The sequence below is a fragment of the Nymphalis io genome, chromosome 18 (genome assembly GCF_905147045.1).
Source record: "Nymphalis io chromosome 18, ilAglIoxx1.1, whole genome shotgun sequence".
Classification (NCBI taxonomy): domain Eukaryota; kingdom Metazoa; phylum Arthropoda; class Insecta; order Lepidoptera; family Nymphalidae; genus Nymphalis; species Nymphalis io.
In genome coordinates this window covers 7429374-7443457 of record NC_065905.1, presented here as the reverse complement: position 1 = coordinate 7443457, position 14084 = coordinate 7429374, and the positions used below count along the sequence as shown (strand labels likewise).

General features: G+C 32.4%; 1 protein-coding gene across 1 annotated transcript in view; it reads right to left on the bottom strand.

Moving 5' to 3' along the window:
• Positions 1-1288: 1288 nt before the first annotated feature.
• LOC126775678 (uncharacterized) overlaps positions 1289-14084 on the bottom strand; it is a gene marked incomplete at its 3' end in the record, with an annotated part of 34343 nt that continues 21547 nt past the window's right edge. Inside the window, exons 7-13 of the mRNA XM_050497742.1 lie at positions 5153-5197; positions 4266-4428; positions 3323-3492; positions 2879-2980; positions 2385-2527; positions 1999-2113; positions 1289-1698 (exon numbers count right to left, since the gene is read on the bottom strand). Coding sequence (XP_050353699.1) covers positions 1289-1698; positions 1999-2113; positions 2385-2527; positions 2879-2980; positions 3323-3492; positions 4266-4428; positions 5153-5197 — 1148 coding nt within the window. The remainder of the gene's footprint in view (positions 1699-1998; positions 2114-2384; positions 2528-2878; positions 2981-3322; positions 3493-4265; positions 4429-5152; positions 5198-14084) is intronic.

Sequence of the window (14084 nt, the reverse complement as noted above, 5' to 3'; positions counted from 1 at the left end):
CCACTTACCTAATTTATAAAAAAAAAAACGTATCTTTGCTATAATATAGATATTATTTTTAATTCACAAGTTCAAAAGTTAATAGAATAAAATAGCTTTGAATGTCAGGTGTCAGCCATACGAGATTCATATTACATAATATAATATAATACATCATGAATCGGGTAAGTAGGTGCAGCTGTTGTTGCAAAAAAGTTTAATAAAAAGAGTAAGACCTGCTCGACTTGAGAATCAGAATTACTTCGTACTCGTATATACAATGTGGCAAAGTAGCAAATTAAAATTTTATCAGTAAGATGCAAGGTCGCCTTGTAACAATCACATTTTATTATTTAAAATTTTCGTTTAATATATAAGAAATGTCGACTATCGTATGATTATACACATTAGGCTATAATTCAATACAGGACTGCATCGGAAGCATCATACCATGGCTTTAGCGGTGACAGGCAATGCCTGCCTATACACATTAGGCTATAATTCAATGCAGGACTGCATCGGAAGCGTCATACCATGGCTTTAGCGGTGACAGACAATGCCGAAATTCTTGTAAGGGTTTAAGTTTAAATCTATCTTACTGTAAAAATAAATAATATGTATATTATCTTATATGGATACGTCTAATGCTGATTTAATTCCATCGTATGTCCAATAGAATTCTACTATATTACGTCTATGTAATAATCAAAATACGCAGTGTTTGCATTACAAATTAGGGTTGGCTTGGAAGCGGTTGCAACTAATCTAAAGGCCAGCCAAACATCCATAGTCATAATTAATTAACTTGATATTAGATAATATTTACTTTTTTAGATTAAGACATACATGATATTCGGATGGGAGGACCTGCGCTATTGATTGACAAATGTGTCATTAAATTTGATACTTATGATAGTATTAGTTGGCTTGACAAAAGCGAACGTTCATCATTTACCTGTATTGCTTGGATAAAGCGTTGGTAGGCAGTTTGAAAAACTAATTCAGTTATTTTAAAATTTGCATTTCTAGTTGTAGTCATCTTAATGAGATGTTAAAAAATAAATTGACACTTAAATATTGGCTTATCTTGTTGCCTGAAGTAGTCTATAACGTTTATTGCATAGGTAAGTAGTGAGAATAATGCTTTTTTGATATCGTAATGTAATAATATTTTTGTATTTTCAGGACATATTTTCTATAAAAACACATTTTATAGGTATCGTAAACAACAAGTAATAATTAGCCCTTTAATAAATATATTATAAGTAATCAAAATTCGTATTTATATTTATTCAATTTGTTGGTGTTTTTTCTTTTTTAAGTATTTGCTTAACTTGACCTTCACTTTAACTTTAACTTCTAATCTCTTGAGCAGGTCCGCTAGTTCTGGATCATCTATTTCCTCCGAGTCATCTTCATCTGATTCAGGTTCTTCTGTAGTAGTTGGCTCTTCTGTAGTAGTAATAGTTGGCTCTTCTGAAGTAGTAGTTGGAGGATATGTCGTGGAAGTGGTAGGAGACTGAGTAGGCGGATTTGTAGGTATGGTTTCGGGAATAGGGGTAGTTGTAACGATGGTGGTAGGAAGGTCAGTAGGACTAGTATCAGGATAGGTGCTAGGGACAAGAGTAGAAACTTCGTCTTCCTCCTCGTTGAGATTATTGAAATCTATTCCAGTAATCTCCGTAAACCATGAGTGGAAAGGTCCGGGACGTATAAAAGCTGAAAGATAATAAATTAAGATAATTTAATGAATATTATTTTAAATACATTATTTTGTATTTTAATAACATGTATAATTCTGACAGCCACTTCTTTAAAAAAAAGGTATTTAAACTATCCAAAACCAGACCTCTCATTTCGAGATATTAAAAGATCTTTAAGTATCCTGTTTCGGATAAAATCAATACCAAATTTAACTTGAATTAATACTGTAAATTTCGCCAACGTCCACGTCTAAAACGCGCAAAAAGATCATATGTTAAACAATTACGATTTTGGTATCTGTATTGCTTTACTAACCGCTTGGCAATCCGGAATGGCAACCGAAAGAGCCACCAGCGACGAATGAACTTACGCCGACAAGGAAAGGCACTCCGTCAGGGGACACGTGCACTAACGGGCCGCCGCTGTCACCCTACAGGGTATTAAGATCTTAATGTTAGGAATTCAAAATGAATTAAAAATGTAATGCCATAGAATGGCTAATGTCTATTATTATGTTAATGGTACGGAAAAGATTCTACCAACCCGCATTGGAGCAGCGTGGTGGAATAAGCTCCAAACCTTCTCCTCAAAAGGGAGAGGAGGCCTTAGCCCAGCAGTGGGACATTAACAGGCTGTTACTGTTACTGTACGGAAAAGAAACTTTCTAACCAATAAAAACATATTCAATAATACAACTTTACCTGGCAAATAGATTGCGACGTTACATTGAAGAATCTCGCACAAATGGTGTTTTCTGTAACCAACACGTTCCCGAAGATGGATGCACAAGCCGCGTTACTAACAGCGCGAAGGTATACCCACCGAAGCTCCTGGGATTGGGCACCTGAGAGCGATTTCCAAATAACGTTAATCCAATGATAATAATACTTATATTTTGAAGAAGTCTTAAGAGTAAGCAAGAAAACTACTTAATTTTTTATAAACATGCAAGTACTATGAGTGAGACTTTTGATTTTGTATTACCTGAAAAGAGTTCACCAAAAACACTTATTACTCTAAATCCAACATAATTTCGCCATATAATATCACCTTGGCACGGTATGGTGCAGGTTCTATTTGGTTGTATTACAATATAATATACCCAAAATTTAATGGATATGAGGAAATTAAACTAAATATTTTATTTTTTACAATAAGAAAGTTTAATTAGATTTTTCATAAAAAAAATACATACCCAATGTCCAAATACGGCCAAATCCACTCGCGGTAACGATCTCCTCGTCATAGTTCCGGTAATTGTCTGACGACGGTTGAATACGTATTGGACGCAAGTTTCCTACAAAATAATGACTATGTCGGTAAATTGATAAATATAAGGCATAATTGTCTATAAATGTTGACTGCAATCCGGGAAAGCATCGTTAATATTTCATGTGCTTCATTACTTTTTTTAATTCATTTCGCACGAGTACGAAAGTCATAAAATTTTACTTACTTCTATCTCGTGAAGAAATAATATCCTAAACGTTCTCCTTAAGAGGAGTCCAAGCATTTCCTCAACTGTGGGACATTTAGGTTACAAAACTATTCAAATATTATGAAAAAAACTGTAGATATAAAAGTTTTGAAAATCATTCACCCTACATTCGACGGGATACATAAACCAATCCATACATACTGCTATATTGCAATGGTTGCTGAAGCTTGACCAGCGAAATGTCATTCGGCTGCACGTCACTCGGCCTCAACGCATCAAATGTTGGATAGTTGTAGTATTCTGTAGTCTCCAAAAACATTTCAGGACGAGTCATGTGAACGAGGCCAGCCCGCACCACGATTGTAATTCGGCTAAAAATAATAATTGTTTAATTACCTTTATCTGTCGACTTTCTTAAAAGTTATAATATAATAAGTCAGAAATAACTGATATAAATGACGTTTTATGGACCGCGTGACTTTGGGCTTGCAACTTTTATTGATAGCCATAGCACAAGTACACATTTATAAATTCAACTCGCTATTACGAGTCTAAGGATAATGACAGACAAATGGCATCGATTAAGGAATATGATTCCACCCTTTTAGTACAGTGCCCTAAACAATTTTATTAATTTCTTTATAGTTTTTTTTATAGTGTTATCTGTCACGTTTCCTACTATACTGGAGAAAACGTGTTCTTTCTTCTCATCGAATCAGAATGCCCTCCGAAACACGGTTCAGAGAAACACATCTCTGATGATTACAGGCACATATTTTTTTAAAACGTAAGTAAATCGAGTTTTATTGTTTACAATTTTGTAAGCTCTTATGAAAAGTTAATTATATTTATTTAAGCCAAGACAGATAAAAAAACTGCTTTGCAATAATAAGTTTGACACGACAACAATATTTGTCGTTGAGATCTGCTTTAAGCTAATATGGCCTGTGTTATTGCTTAGTGGTCGGCTGTGAAGGAAAACATTGTGCAGAAAATGTTACGTCCCGGAAGATATTCTGACTCATCAACGCGTGGTGGAAATATGCTTCAAATCATTCTATAAAGAGGAGGCCCAGGATCAAAAATATTTGTAAGTTGTTAATTTACACTTTCTTCTTTATGTAATAGTTAATTGAATACTCACGAAGCAGTACAATGAGCAGATGTAATCAACCATTCTTTATGTACAACATTGCCACCGCAGCCTCCCACACCTCCCAGAATATCAACCATTCGTAGGGAGACTTGGTGAGGATGTTGGCCCGGTTTTGCCTCCCAACCGGAAACAATACGTGCCTGCCATGCCTCTGTTGAATAAGTTAGTTTTATTACAATTTATCTATAATATTTTCGGCATATATAATATTTCTATAAGCCAGACCTATGTCAAGAGTGGAAATAATAAAAATAAATAATATTGGTATCACTAAGATACACACAATAAAATTATGTAAATTAAAACAATAAATGTATATATATGCTATAAATCGTATATGGGAAATTACACTGATCTGATAGAACGATATGAAAATCTGATTAAAAATTAAATTGATGAAGATTTTAGATATAATCAATGACGTGAATGATATGAAAAATTTCTATAATCGTTAGCTTTCGCGTTGAAACATTCCTGTTAGGAATTTTATATCCACAAATATTGTTTATGAATTTTTGTCTATTTTTTAAGGTTTTAATAAATTAGAATGACATTGTTTTTATTTAATATACTACTACTAGCGCCTTTATTAATGCCAAATGCTATATTGGTAAAAGTCGGCAAAACAGTATATTATTCCAACTCCAAATTTAATATGATTTTAAAGTACGAGTATTTTAACATTCATCATTAGATATTTGATCAATTCTAAATTGATTTAATTCTAAATTTTGTAATAGAGCTTCAACAGACTTTTTTTATACCACTTTTACTACTAATTCTTCTTGGACTTCTCTACGCCTTTATCTCATACAAATTATGACATGATTAACAAATACTTTAAAATATATAATATATTAGTACAATTTATTTACCTATGTCATCTATGTTCTCTGCATATTCTGCTGGAATAAGCTGTGCTGGATATGCCTATAAATATCAAAATTGTTAATAAAATAAATATTTACCTATGCATGTAGGGCTTTAGAGAAAACTTGGTTATTTACAGACTGATGAGAATACTTTTAAAACTATCAAACAAACTTTATTATTTAAATAAACTTTATTATTTAGTTGTCCGTTTTTAGATTAAATTATGGCAAATATTTTCGCTGACAAGTTTTAAGTTTTCCGAACTTTTTTAATTAATCATTTAATTGAAGCAGCTTTAAAGCAACTATTACATTACCATTAACAATTATAGCGCTTAAGGAATTAGAGACTACAATAACAATAATAAATAAATGATAGGATCATCCACATAAATTCTTAAACCATAAATTATAACCAGAATTTATTGATAACGACGCAGCCCTGCGTGAATATCGTCGTTGAAAATCTGTGTGATAGGACGACAACAACCACCAGAATGACAAACCACTCGGACATAGAAAACCTATAAAAATTAAGAACCGGACAAGAAATAATAGCCACTGGGTAAATTCTGACCCTAAACCACGGCAAGTAATACTTGCCGGTGATGACAGCCCGGGTAAAGGGGGAAACCCCGAGGCCCGCACACCCGGATTGGCTAGGCCAGTCGGGAAGAACCAGCTCTCTGAAAGGCTAATACGACGTGGCGCCACCGTCTCCACGAGGAATAGTACGCGCGAACGTTTCGTCAGAGCTATCCCGCCGGCCTTCGAAGCTTGGATGAGAAGAAAGCGACAAGTCTGCCTTCCGAGTTCTGACTTACGTAGGTAAGGACTGGTCATGGCTGTTTTAGAGAATACAAGCTTAAGGTCGGACGCGAAGCGACATCGATATGTCACCATTGTGGCGCGTACCGGGACACTGTCCAGCATAAGCTGGAGATGTTCCCCACGTGGTATTTACTTAAGTATTCCAAATAGAATTACTTTGAAAAAAATCTTGTGTATTGATCAATTAATGACGCATTGGTGTGAAAGGTTGGTTTCGCTTAAATCACTCTTATTTTCATTAAACAAGCTCCGTCAAATAAAAATCCTGGGTACGCTCTGTGGTGTCGTGCCCCTTTTTTAGATTTATTCGGAAAAACTATTAAATTTAATAACAGCTTTATATCATATATTATTTTTATATATGTTAAATATAAATGATTCTGTCTTACCCCTTGGGCCGCTACAGCAAGTAGGAAGAACGTCGCTAGCCACATCCTTACACTTACTAACCGTGTAAACCCTTTTGTTCTAATAAAAACACTTAAAGATAAGATGAAAGACACCGTTCACAATATAAAACTCCTTAATTACAACGTTATCTCGAAATCTAACAGCGATTAAAATCTCAATTAATGGTAGCTATATTATCCTCTATTGCACGAATTTCATCGAAATTATCTATAATTTTAGCCGCGTGTTCGATTTAGTATTTACCTACAACATTTCGATAATCGATACTTGATTAAGTTTAGATTTTGAGGGACATTTCTAGTTAATATTGTAACAATATTGTACTAGCCATCTATCTCGGCTTCGTACAGGTAAAATGTTTTTTTTATTTGTCAAGAAAAATCCTTGGATTCTATCACACTGTTACTTACCAGGTCGAATCTATACCATCAAGAAAAAAACATCATCAAAATCGGTCCAGCCGCTTAGAAGGAGTCACGTCAGTGCACACGTAGATACAGAAAAATTTTATATTTTAGTAGCTGCCCATCTTGACTTCGTATACGGATTTTATCACGTATATTTTTAATCAATGAAATATATATATAACAGTCGCTTATAAATCTATTCGCCTGTACAGTGCAGTGCTAAAGGCACATAATAATAAATTTATACACATAATGAGTTCATTCAAATATCTTGTAACATATCTAAAATTACTCTTCGAATTTTAAAATTAAATATGAACATGTTATTAATTTGATAAGGATTTATTATATTTAAATTGTTAAATTAACTCCTTTCTTTTTACCAATAAAACTAATTAAGTGGTTACAGGGAGTTATATATATGCTATCATTTATTTTTTTGGTGATATTTTGAAGACCAATAAACTTGTATATATATGTATATAACTTGTGCATCTTTTTTAATTTTTGCGTTCGCTACATAATATAGCATAATAGAGCATAACCCGACAATTTTATCTTAGACTACGTCGGCATATTATTGTTTTAATATAAACAATCTATTTTTATTCAGTCGGCCCAAAATAAGAAACAAAGGGCCCAAGTTATTATCCATGTACAACAACAAATATTAAACTCAAATGGGCCGCACTAAAAATTGCAAATATCGAATTAGTTACAAAGCTTCTGGCGCTGACTTTCATACCGTTGACTGCCACAATATTTTTATTTTATTTTACGATATCTGAAGCCGAGATGGCCTCGTGGTTAGAACGCGTGAATCTTAACCGATGATCGTGGGTTCAAACCCGGGTAAGCACCACTGAATTTTCATGTGCTTAATTTGTGATTATAATTCATCTCGTGCTTGACGGTGAAGGAAAACATCGTGAGGAAACCTGCATGTGTCTAATTTCATTGAAATTATGTCACATGTGTATTCTACCAACCCGCATTGGAGCAGCGTGGTGGAATAAGCTCTAAACCTTCTCCTCAAAAAAAAAAGGGAGAGGAGGCCTTAGCCCAGCAGTGGAACATTAACAGGCTGTTCCTGTTACGATATCTTCTATGATATTAATTTAAATTATATAGTCTAAAGGGCAAATATGTTCTATTAAATACTTATGATAATAAACATATTTATAAATATTTTACCACCATATCGAATAAAATTCGAGATGGCCCAGAGGTAAGAACGCGTAAATCTTAACCGATGATCGTGGGTTCAAGCCCGGGCAAGCACCACTGAATTTTCATATGTTTAATTTGTGATTATAATTCATCTCGTGCTTTAAGGTGAAGTAAAACATCGTAAGGAAACCTGCATGTGTCTAATCTCACTGAAATTTTGCCACATGTGTATTCCACCAACCCGCATTGGAGCAGCGTGGTGGAATAAGCTCCAAACCTTCTCCTCAAAAAAGTGAGGATGCCTATAGCCCAGCTGTGGGACATTCACAGGCTGTTACGGTACTGTTATCTCGATTAAAAAAGCTCACGTCTTTTTTATTAATTCATTTTTTTTACCTAAATTTAAAAGATAAAAATGTATACTTTGATTTATCCTTAGAAGAGAGATATATGCTATCGCGGACTTTTCAATAAACCTTATTAAGACCTACAATTTCCTAGTACAGTTTTGAGGCATCTCCTACGCCAGCGTTAGCTATGTAAGCGTACGAAAACAAGTTGTGGACAAAACACCGACATATATAGTTTTGTACAAAATATTTACAAATTATACATATTACCCATCCATGTTTAATGTACTAGTGAAAAGTATCAAAATCCATTACGTGGTTTGGAAGAAGATAGTGGAGATACAGACAGAGGAAATTAGTAACTTTGTTTTATACTGTTTATTGTTAGTATTTTATAGATATTGATTAAGATTGTTAAAATATTAATTACTATAAAGAAGGTAATAACATACTTTTCGAATTGTAATAACGAATAATATCACTCGAAAAAACTACGGAATAAGTATGATAAGATTATGAAAAATGTTAATGTACCTAATAAATTTATAGCAAAATGCGTTTCCTATACAAAAAACACTTATGTATATCGAACCGATGCGGAAATCGTCAGATTAGATAACGATCAACTAACAAAATCTTAGTTACCAAAAGCTTTAGAGTTGAGACGGAAACGTAAGTCACTTTGATTACAGACATACACGACATACAAACTTTGATCACGTGATTGGCGACACATTGAAGATGAGTGAAGTAATTGTTACATCTTCAATGTGAAAATTTATTGTGACGGGTGAGTGAGCTAGTGTAATTACAGGCACAAGGGACATAACATCTTAGTTCCCAAGGTTGGTGGCGCATTGGCGATGTAAGCGATGGTTAACATTACTTACAATGCCAATGTCTATGGGCGTTGGTGACCACTTACCATCAGGTGGCCCATATGCTCGTTTGCCTACCAATTCAATAAAAAAAACACCTTCAAAGTTATTCTTACAATACCAGTACCTATGGGCTAAAGTAACTACACCTCTTCAGATGGCCCATCTGCTGATATGTCTTCCGAAAATAAATTAGAAAAAACAAACACTGATGACAACAATAAGCAACATCTTCTTTTACTTGGTTAGATTTCATTACCTGCCTATAAATAAATATATATATATATATATATATATATATATATATATATATATATATATATATATATATATATATATATATATATGTATATGTATGTAATGATCGAGACATAATGCTGAGTTTTTTAAGTAATTTTAATCTTCATATCTGCGCTGGACTGGTTTCATAGTCCCATTGGGAAATGTCAGCAGATAATTGAAATTAATAATTATTTCTGTCCTCTAACGTCGTAATTTGCTCAATAAAGCATAGTGTTATACTTTGTTTGCTATATTTACTTGCACCGCTTGTTCTCTAACACTTTTAATCTGTTAACCTTTTTAACGTTAACTGCTCTTATTCGAGTATTTCTGATACTTGTTACCTTGTACAGGTTCACCAGTGCATCGTCAGAGCGCCACGGTAGCATGCGAAAGCGATCCCGTGGCGCTCCTCGTTAAGACGGAAAGGGTACCGCTGGTTTTTTTAGTGGGTATTCCGATGTTCAGGGTTATAAAAAAAAAGGTTCTCCAGTGCATTTCCACGATGAAACTTAGAACTCGGTACTCGTTGTAAACAGGGTCCACAGATTTATTCTTCGCGAAACTATAAAAAACTACAATTTCAACAAAGTATGCCGTTATGAACGTGAGTTCTGACTCAATTAATGGTTCCTAATAATAAGAAGCATCCCCCTCTGCAAAATTCCGAAGTTCTAGTCTTTAGTACTTTTTTGGATTGAAATATATAAAAAAAATTGGTGTGAAAAATATCGAAAATCAATCTTTCATCTCGTGCTCAGCAGTGAAGAAAACGGAACTATTGTTAAAACTTATCAAGAACTGTGGAACAGTTGGATGCCACTAAAACTGAAGTTTATTTGTGATATGCTAGCCATAGAAATACTAAATTCGCACCCGTCATGGCGTCCCTTATAATATTATTACTACTATAAATCAAACCATAACATATATTAATATTAAGTTCATCTATACTAATATTTTAAAGAGATAAAGTTTGTATGTTTTTTTGTTACTTAACCAATTTTGAAAATTCATTTACCGATAGAGAGCCACATCATTTGTGAGTGTAGGCTATATATTAACCCGAGAAATGAAAAGATTTTTTTGTGGTAGTGGGATTAGCAAAGTAAGTCGAAGAAAAAACGGTCAAACGAAAACGTTTCTTACGAATGATGCCTTAACGATATGAGATATATGATTGAGTTCTAGAAAATAGTTATAGAGCGACAGCATATGTCTAACTTTAATATTTAAATCACAAAAAGTAGTTTTTTATATTAGAAAAATCATCGTTAGGTCACATTATCAACAATTATGAATTTATATCAAAATAAGTAAACTTATCGTCTCAAGTGCTTAAAACAAAAGAGTTTTCCCTTTCACTGCATGTCATTTGGACCAATGATTAAAGAGACAATACGACATAGGTATGGAACTGCGACCATGTCGTACAGTTATTTTCATATACATCGGATATAAAAAGCCAACTATTTGATAGCTTAAGGCTTAAGCCGTTTACTTTAAGAATGATATTGAAATGAAATGTGACAAATAAAAATTAGTATTACTTTAAATTAATTTATTGTTATAAATTTTTTATTTGCTACATACTTAGTTGCAGTTATATAATTAAGATGACATCAATTTTATTATATTTCTACCTATATATAATATTGGTAACAACTAAATATGTTTACACAAATTTCTGGTATTGACTAAATTATCCTCATTTGTTGTACGAGTGATCTTCGTAGTTATTATTAAATAGTTTGCTTCAGGAAATTAAATATTGAACGGCATAGATATAAGCAATATTTGCCATTGACACAGGTGCAATATTGAGCATTAGAAATAAGCACAATACGTTTCTATGCGAAAAGAAGAGCAGATCAGCTATAATCAACACCAGCTAAAACATAGCATTTAGCGATAGTCTTTTTTTTTTTTTTTTTTATAGAATAGGAAGGCGGACGAGCATATGGGCCACCTGATGGTAAGTGGTCACCAACGCTCTTAGACATTAGCATTGTAAGAAATGTCAACCATCGCTTACATATCCAATGCGCCACCAACCTTGGGAACTAAGATTTTATGTCCCTTGTGCCTGTAATTACACTGGCTCACTCACCCTTCAAACCGGAACACAACAATATCAAGTATTGCTGTTTTGCGGTAGAATATCTGATGAGTGGGTGGTAAGTGATAAGTGGGTGGTTAGAGCGATTAGAAAACTGTTAGGTGAAAAATCTGACGATAGCAATTGCAAATAAACGTCACTATCAAAGACACATCAAATATCGCATTAACATTATACGTAAGTTGATGGATCGCGATACAATTATGCTTATAGATTTTTTACTCGTTAATATTAAGAAATACAATCTTCTAAGTACGAAATGTATAAACAAAATAAATTTTTAATGTGAGATATAGCCCTGATTACATTTTTATTCATTTGTTTTTAATGCTACGGAAGAATAACAATTTGTCGACAGCTGTATTTTAACAATTATTTAGTATGTATATAAATGTTATATATAGTAGGATTATAATATAGTAACTAACCACGCGTTATTTATTTCAATTATTATTTTATTTTAAACCAAACATTTAACTGGTGTATAATAATAAGCTCGTTTAATTTGTTATTATAACCTAAATGTAATTTTTAAGCGATTTTAGAAAATTATTATCATTGGCGTCAGTTTGTTTCATAACCTTAAATGTGACTTGATGAATAAAATAAAAGAATATTTATCAAGGATTTTCAGTTTCCGATGCTTGCAACTAAATTAAGATAGTAGATGAGAGAATATTATTAATTTTTCTTTGTTTCATCCATACACTACACACAGCATTTCATCTCCATGCAATAAATTTGTAAGATTCCGTCAAGTGGAAAGAGAAAATGACTATCTTTCAAAGAAATGCTTAATACTTATTACAATCGCTTTAATTCGATATATTAATAAAATGTTTAAATAGATCTGCATTTAAAGGTCATCCAATTTAGTAATTAAATTAGCATTAATAGTCGAGTAAATCTAATCGGTATATTATTGGTAAATGTTTTGGTATTTTTTGTATTTACAACATTTTAATTATATATTATATTATTGGATTAAGCAAATGAAACAACGGATACAATGTACACATTAAGAAATATGAAGAACTTGAGTTAATATTGTCCTTTATTTACGTCCACTAAAGTTTTCAAACGAAAAAATAATACACTATTTTGTTGGAATAATTGCAACGATTTCATAAATGTTACAAATGAAATTACAAGGTTATATTTTAATCAAAACCTGAAGTTAATTACAATTTTATTATTATACAAAAATTTGTACATAGTGTATCATATTTATGCTCTTTGTGATTTATAGTTTGGAAAAACACAGATTAAATAGCTAACGACGATTTTTAATTAAAAAGATTTGATACAAAATGCAATAAATGCAAATGGAATTAATTTATAACAAGAATTTGGTTAATTCGTATACTTATCGCTGAAATCACGATTAGCACATTTCAAAAGCATATATTTTATTTCGAAAGCGATTTCAGATTATTAGTTATTTTAACTAAACTTATATTTTTTTTACATTTTAAATGTTTTTTTTTCTATCACAAAAATGAATATTATCTATTACAATTCGACACTCAACTACTATTACTGTACAACTAATCAAATCTAGGACAGGTTTGATTATTTATATAAAATATTTTACCCTATTACGGGGTACTGCAGCTAGCATTATTGCCACCATTGAAAATTTTTACAGTAACCAATTATTTTAAGTTGTCATTTAGATTAATTTTATTTTCACCGTAAACCGATCGAGTTTGTATTACGATATAAGCGTATACGTAGGCGTATATCCTCCTTTTACCAAGCGAAGCAAACGGGCGGGTAGCTGGTGTCGTATAAGCGGACAGTAGTATTTGACGTGATCGTATTAAACCGGTATTACAAACATTCGTTCTTCACATCCGTAATACCTAATGTTCATGAGACACGAAAGAATTTCGTCCTCACGTTACTAGTGTACATTATTATTTATTCTAGTCTAGAACATTAAGGGAAGCGTTATCTTTAGATTGAATTATTGTCTTTATCTGAACTACGCACGATATATTCTACGATTTCACGTAGAAAATATGACGTATAAAAAAATTGTCGATATAATGTTAATCTAAGCCTCAACGATTAAATCACATTATAAAAAAATACTATCAAAAAACATAAATCGGGGAGATAATAGACAAGAAAATAATAACTTGTATTAGAATTTAAATTACATTTTCGTAACTTCGTCGAAATATCGTTGGAGAAAATAAAAATTTGATGACCGTAGATAAACTTAAATTGTACTTTAAACTATAATATTAATAACAACAAGCATACTATTTTGGTTATAAAAGTTGATTAGCGGGTGTTTAGTTGAACACTGATTCCTCTCTTTCTGTTAACATTTATTTGACATTCGAAAGAAGAAGACAAGGCGTCATTTAACTGTTACTCCGTAAAAAACATTTATATGTTACTGATATATAGAATTGATTAAATTAAATATATCAATTTTTTTATAAGTATTCGAGATCGGTGAGCGGAGATAATAAA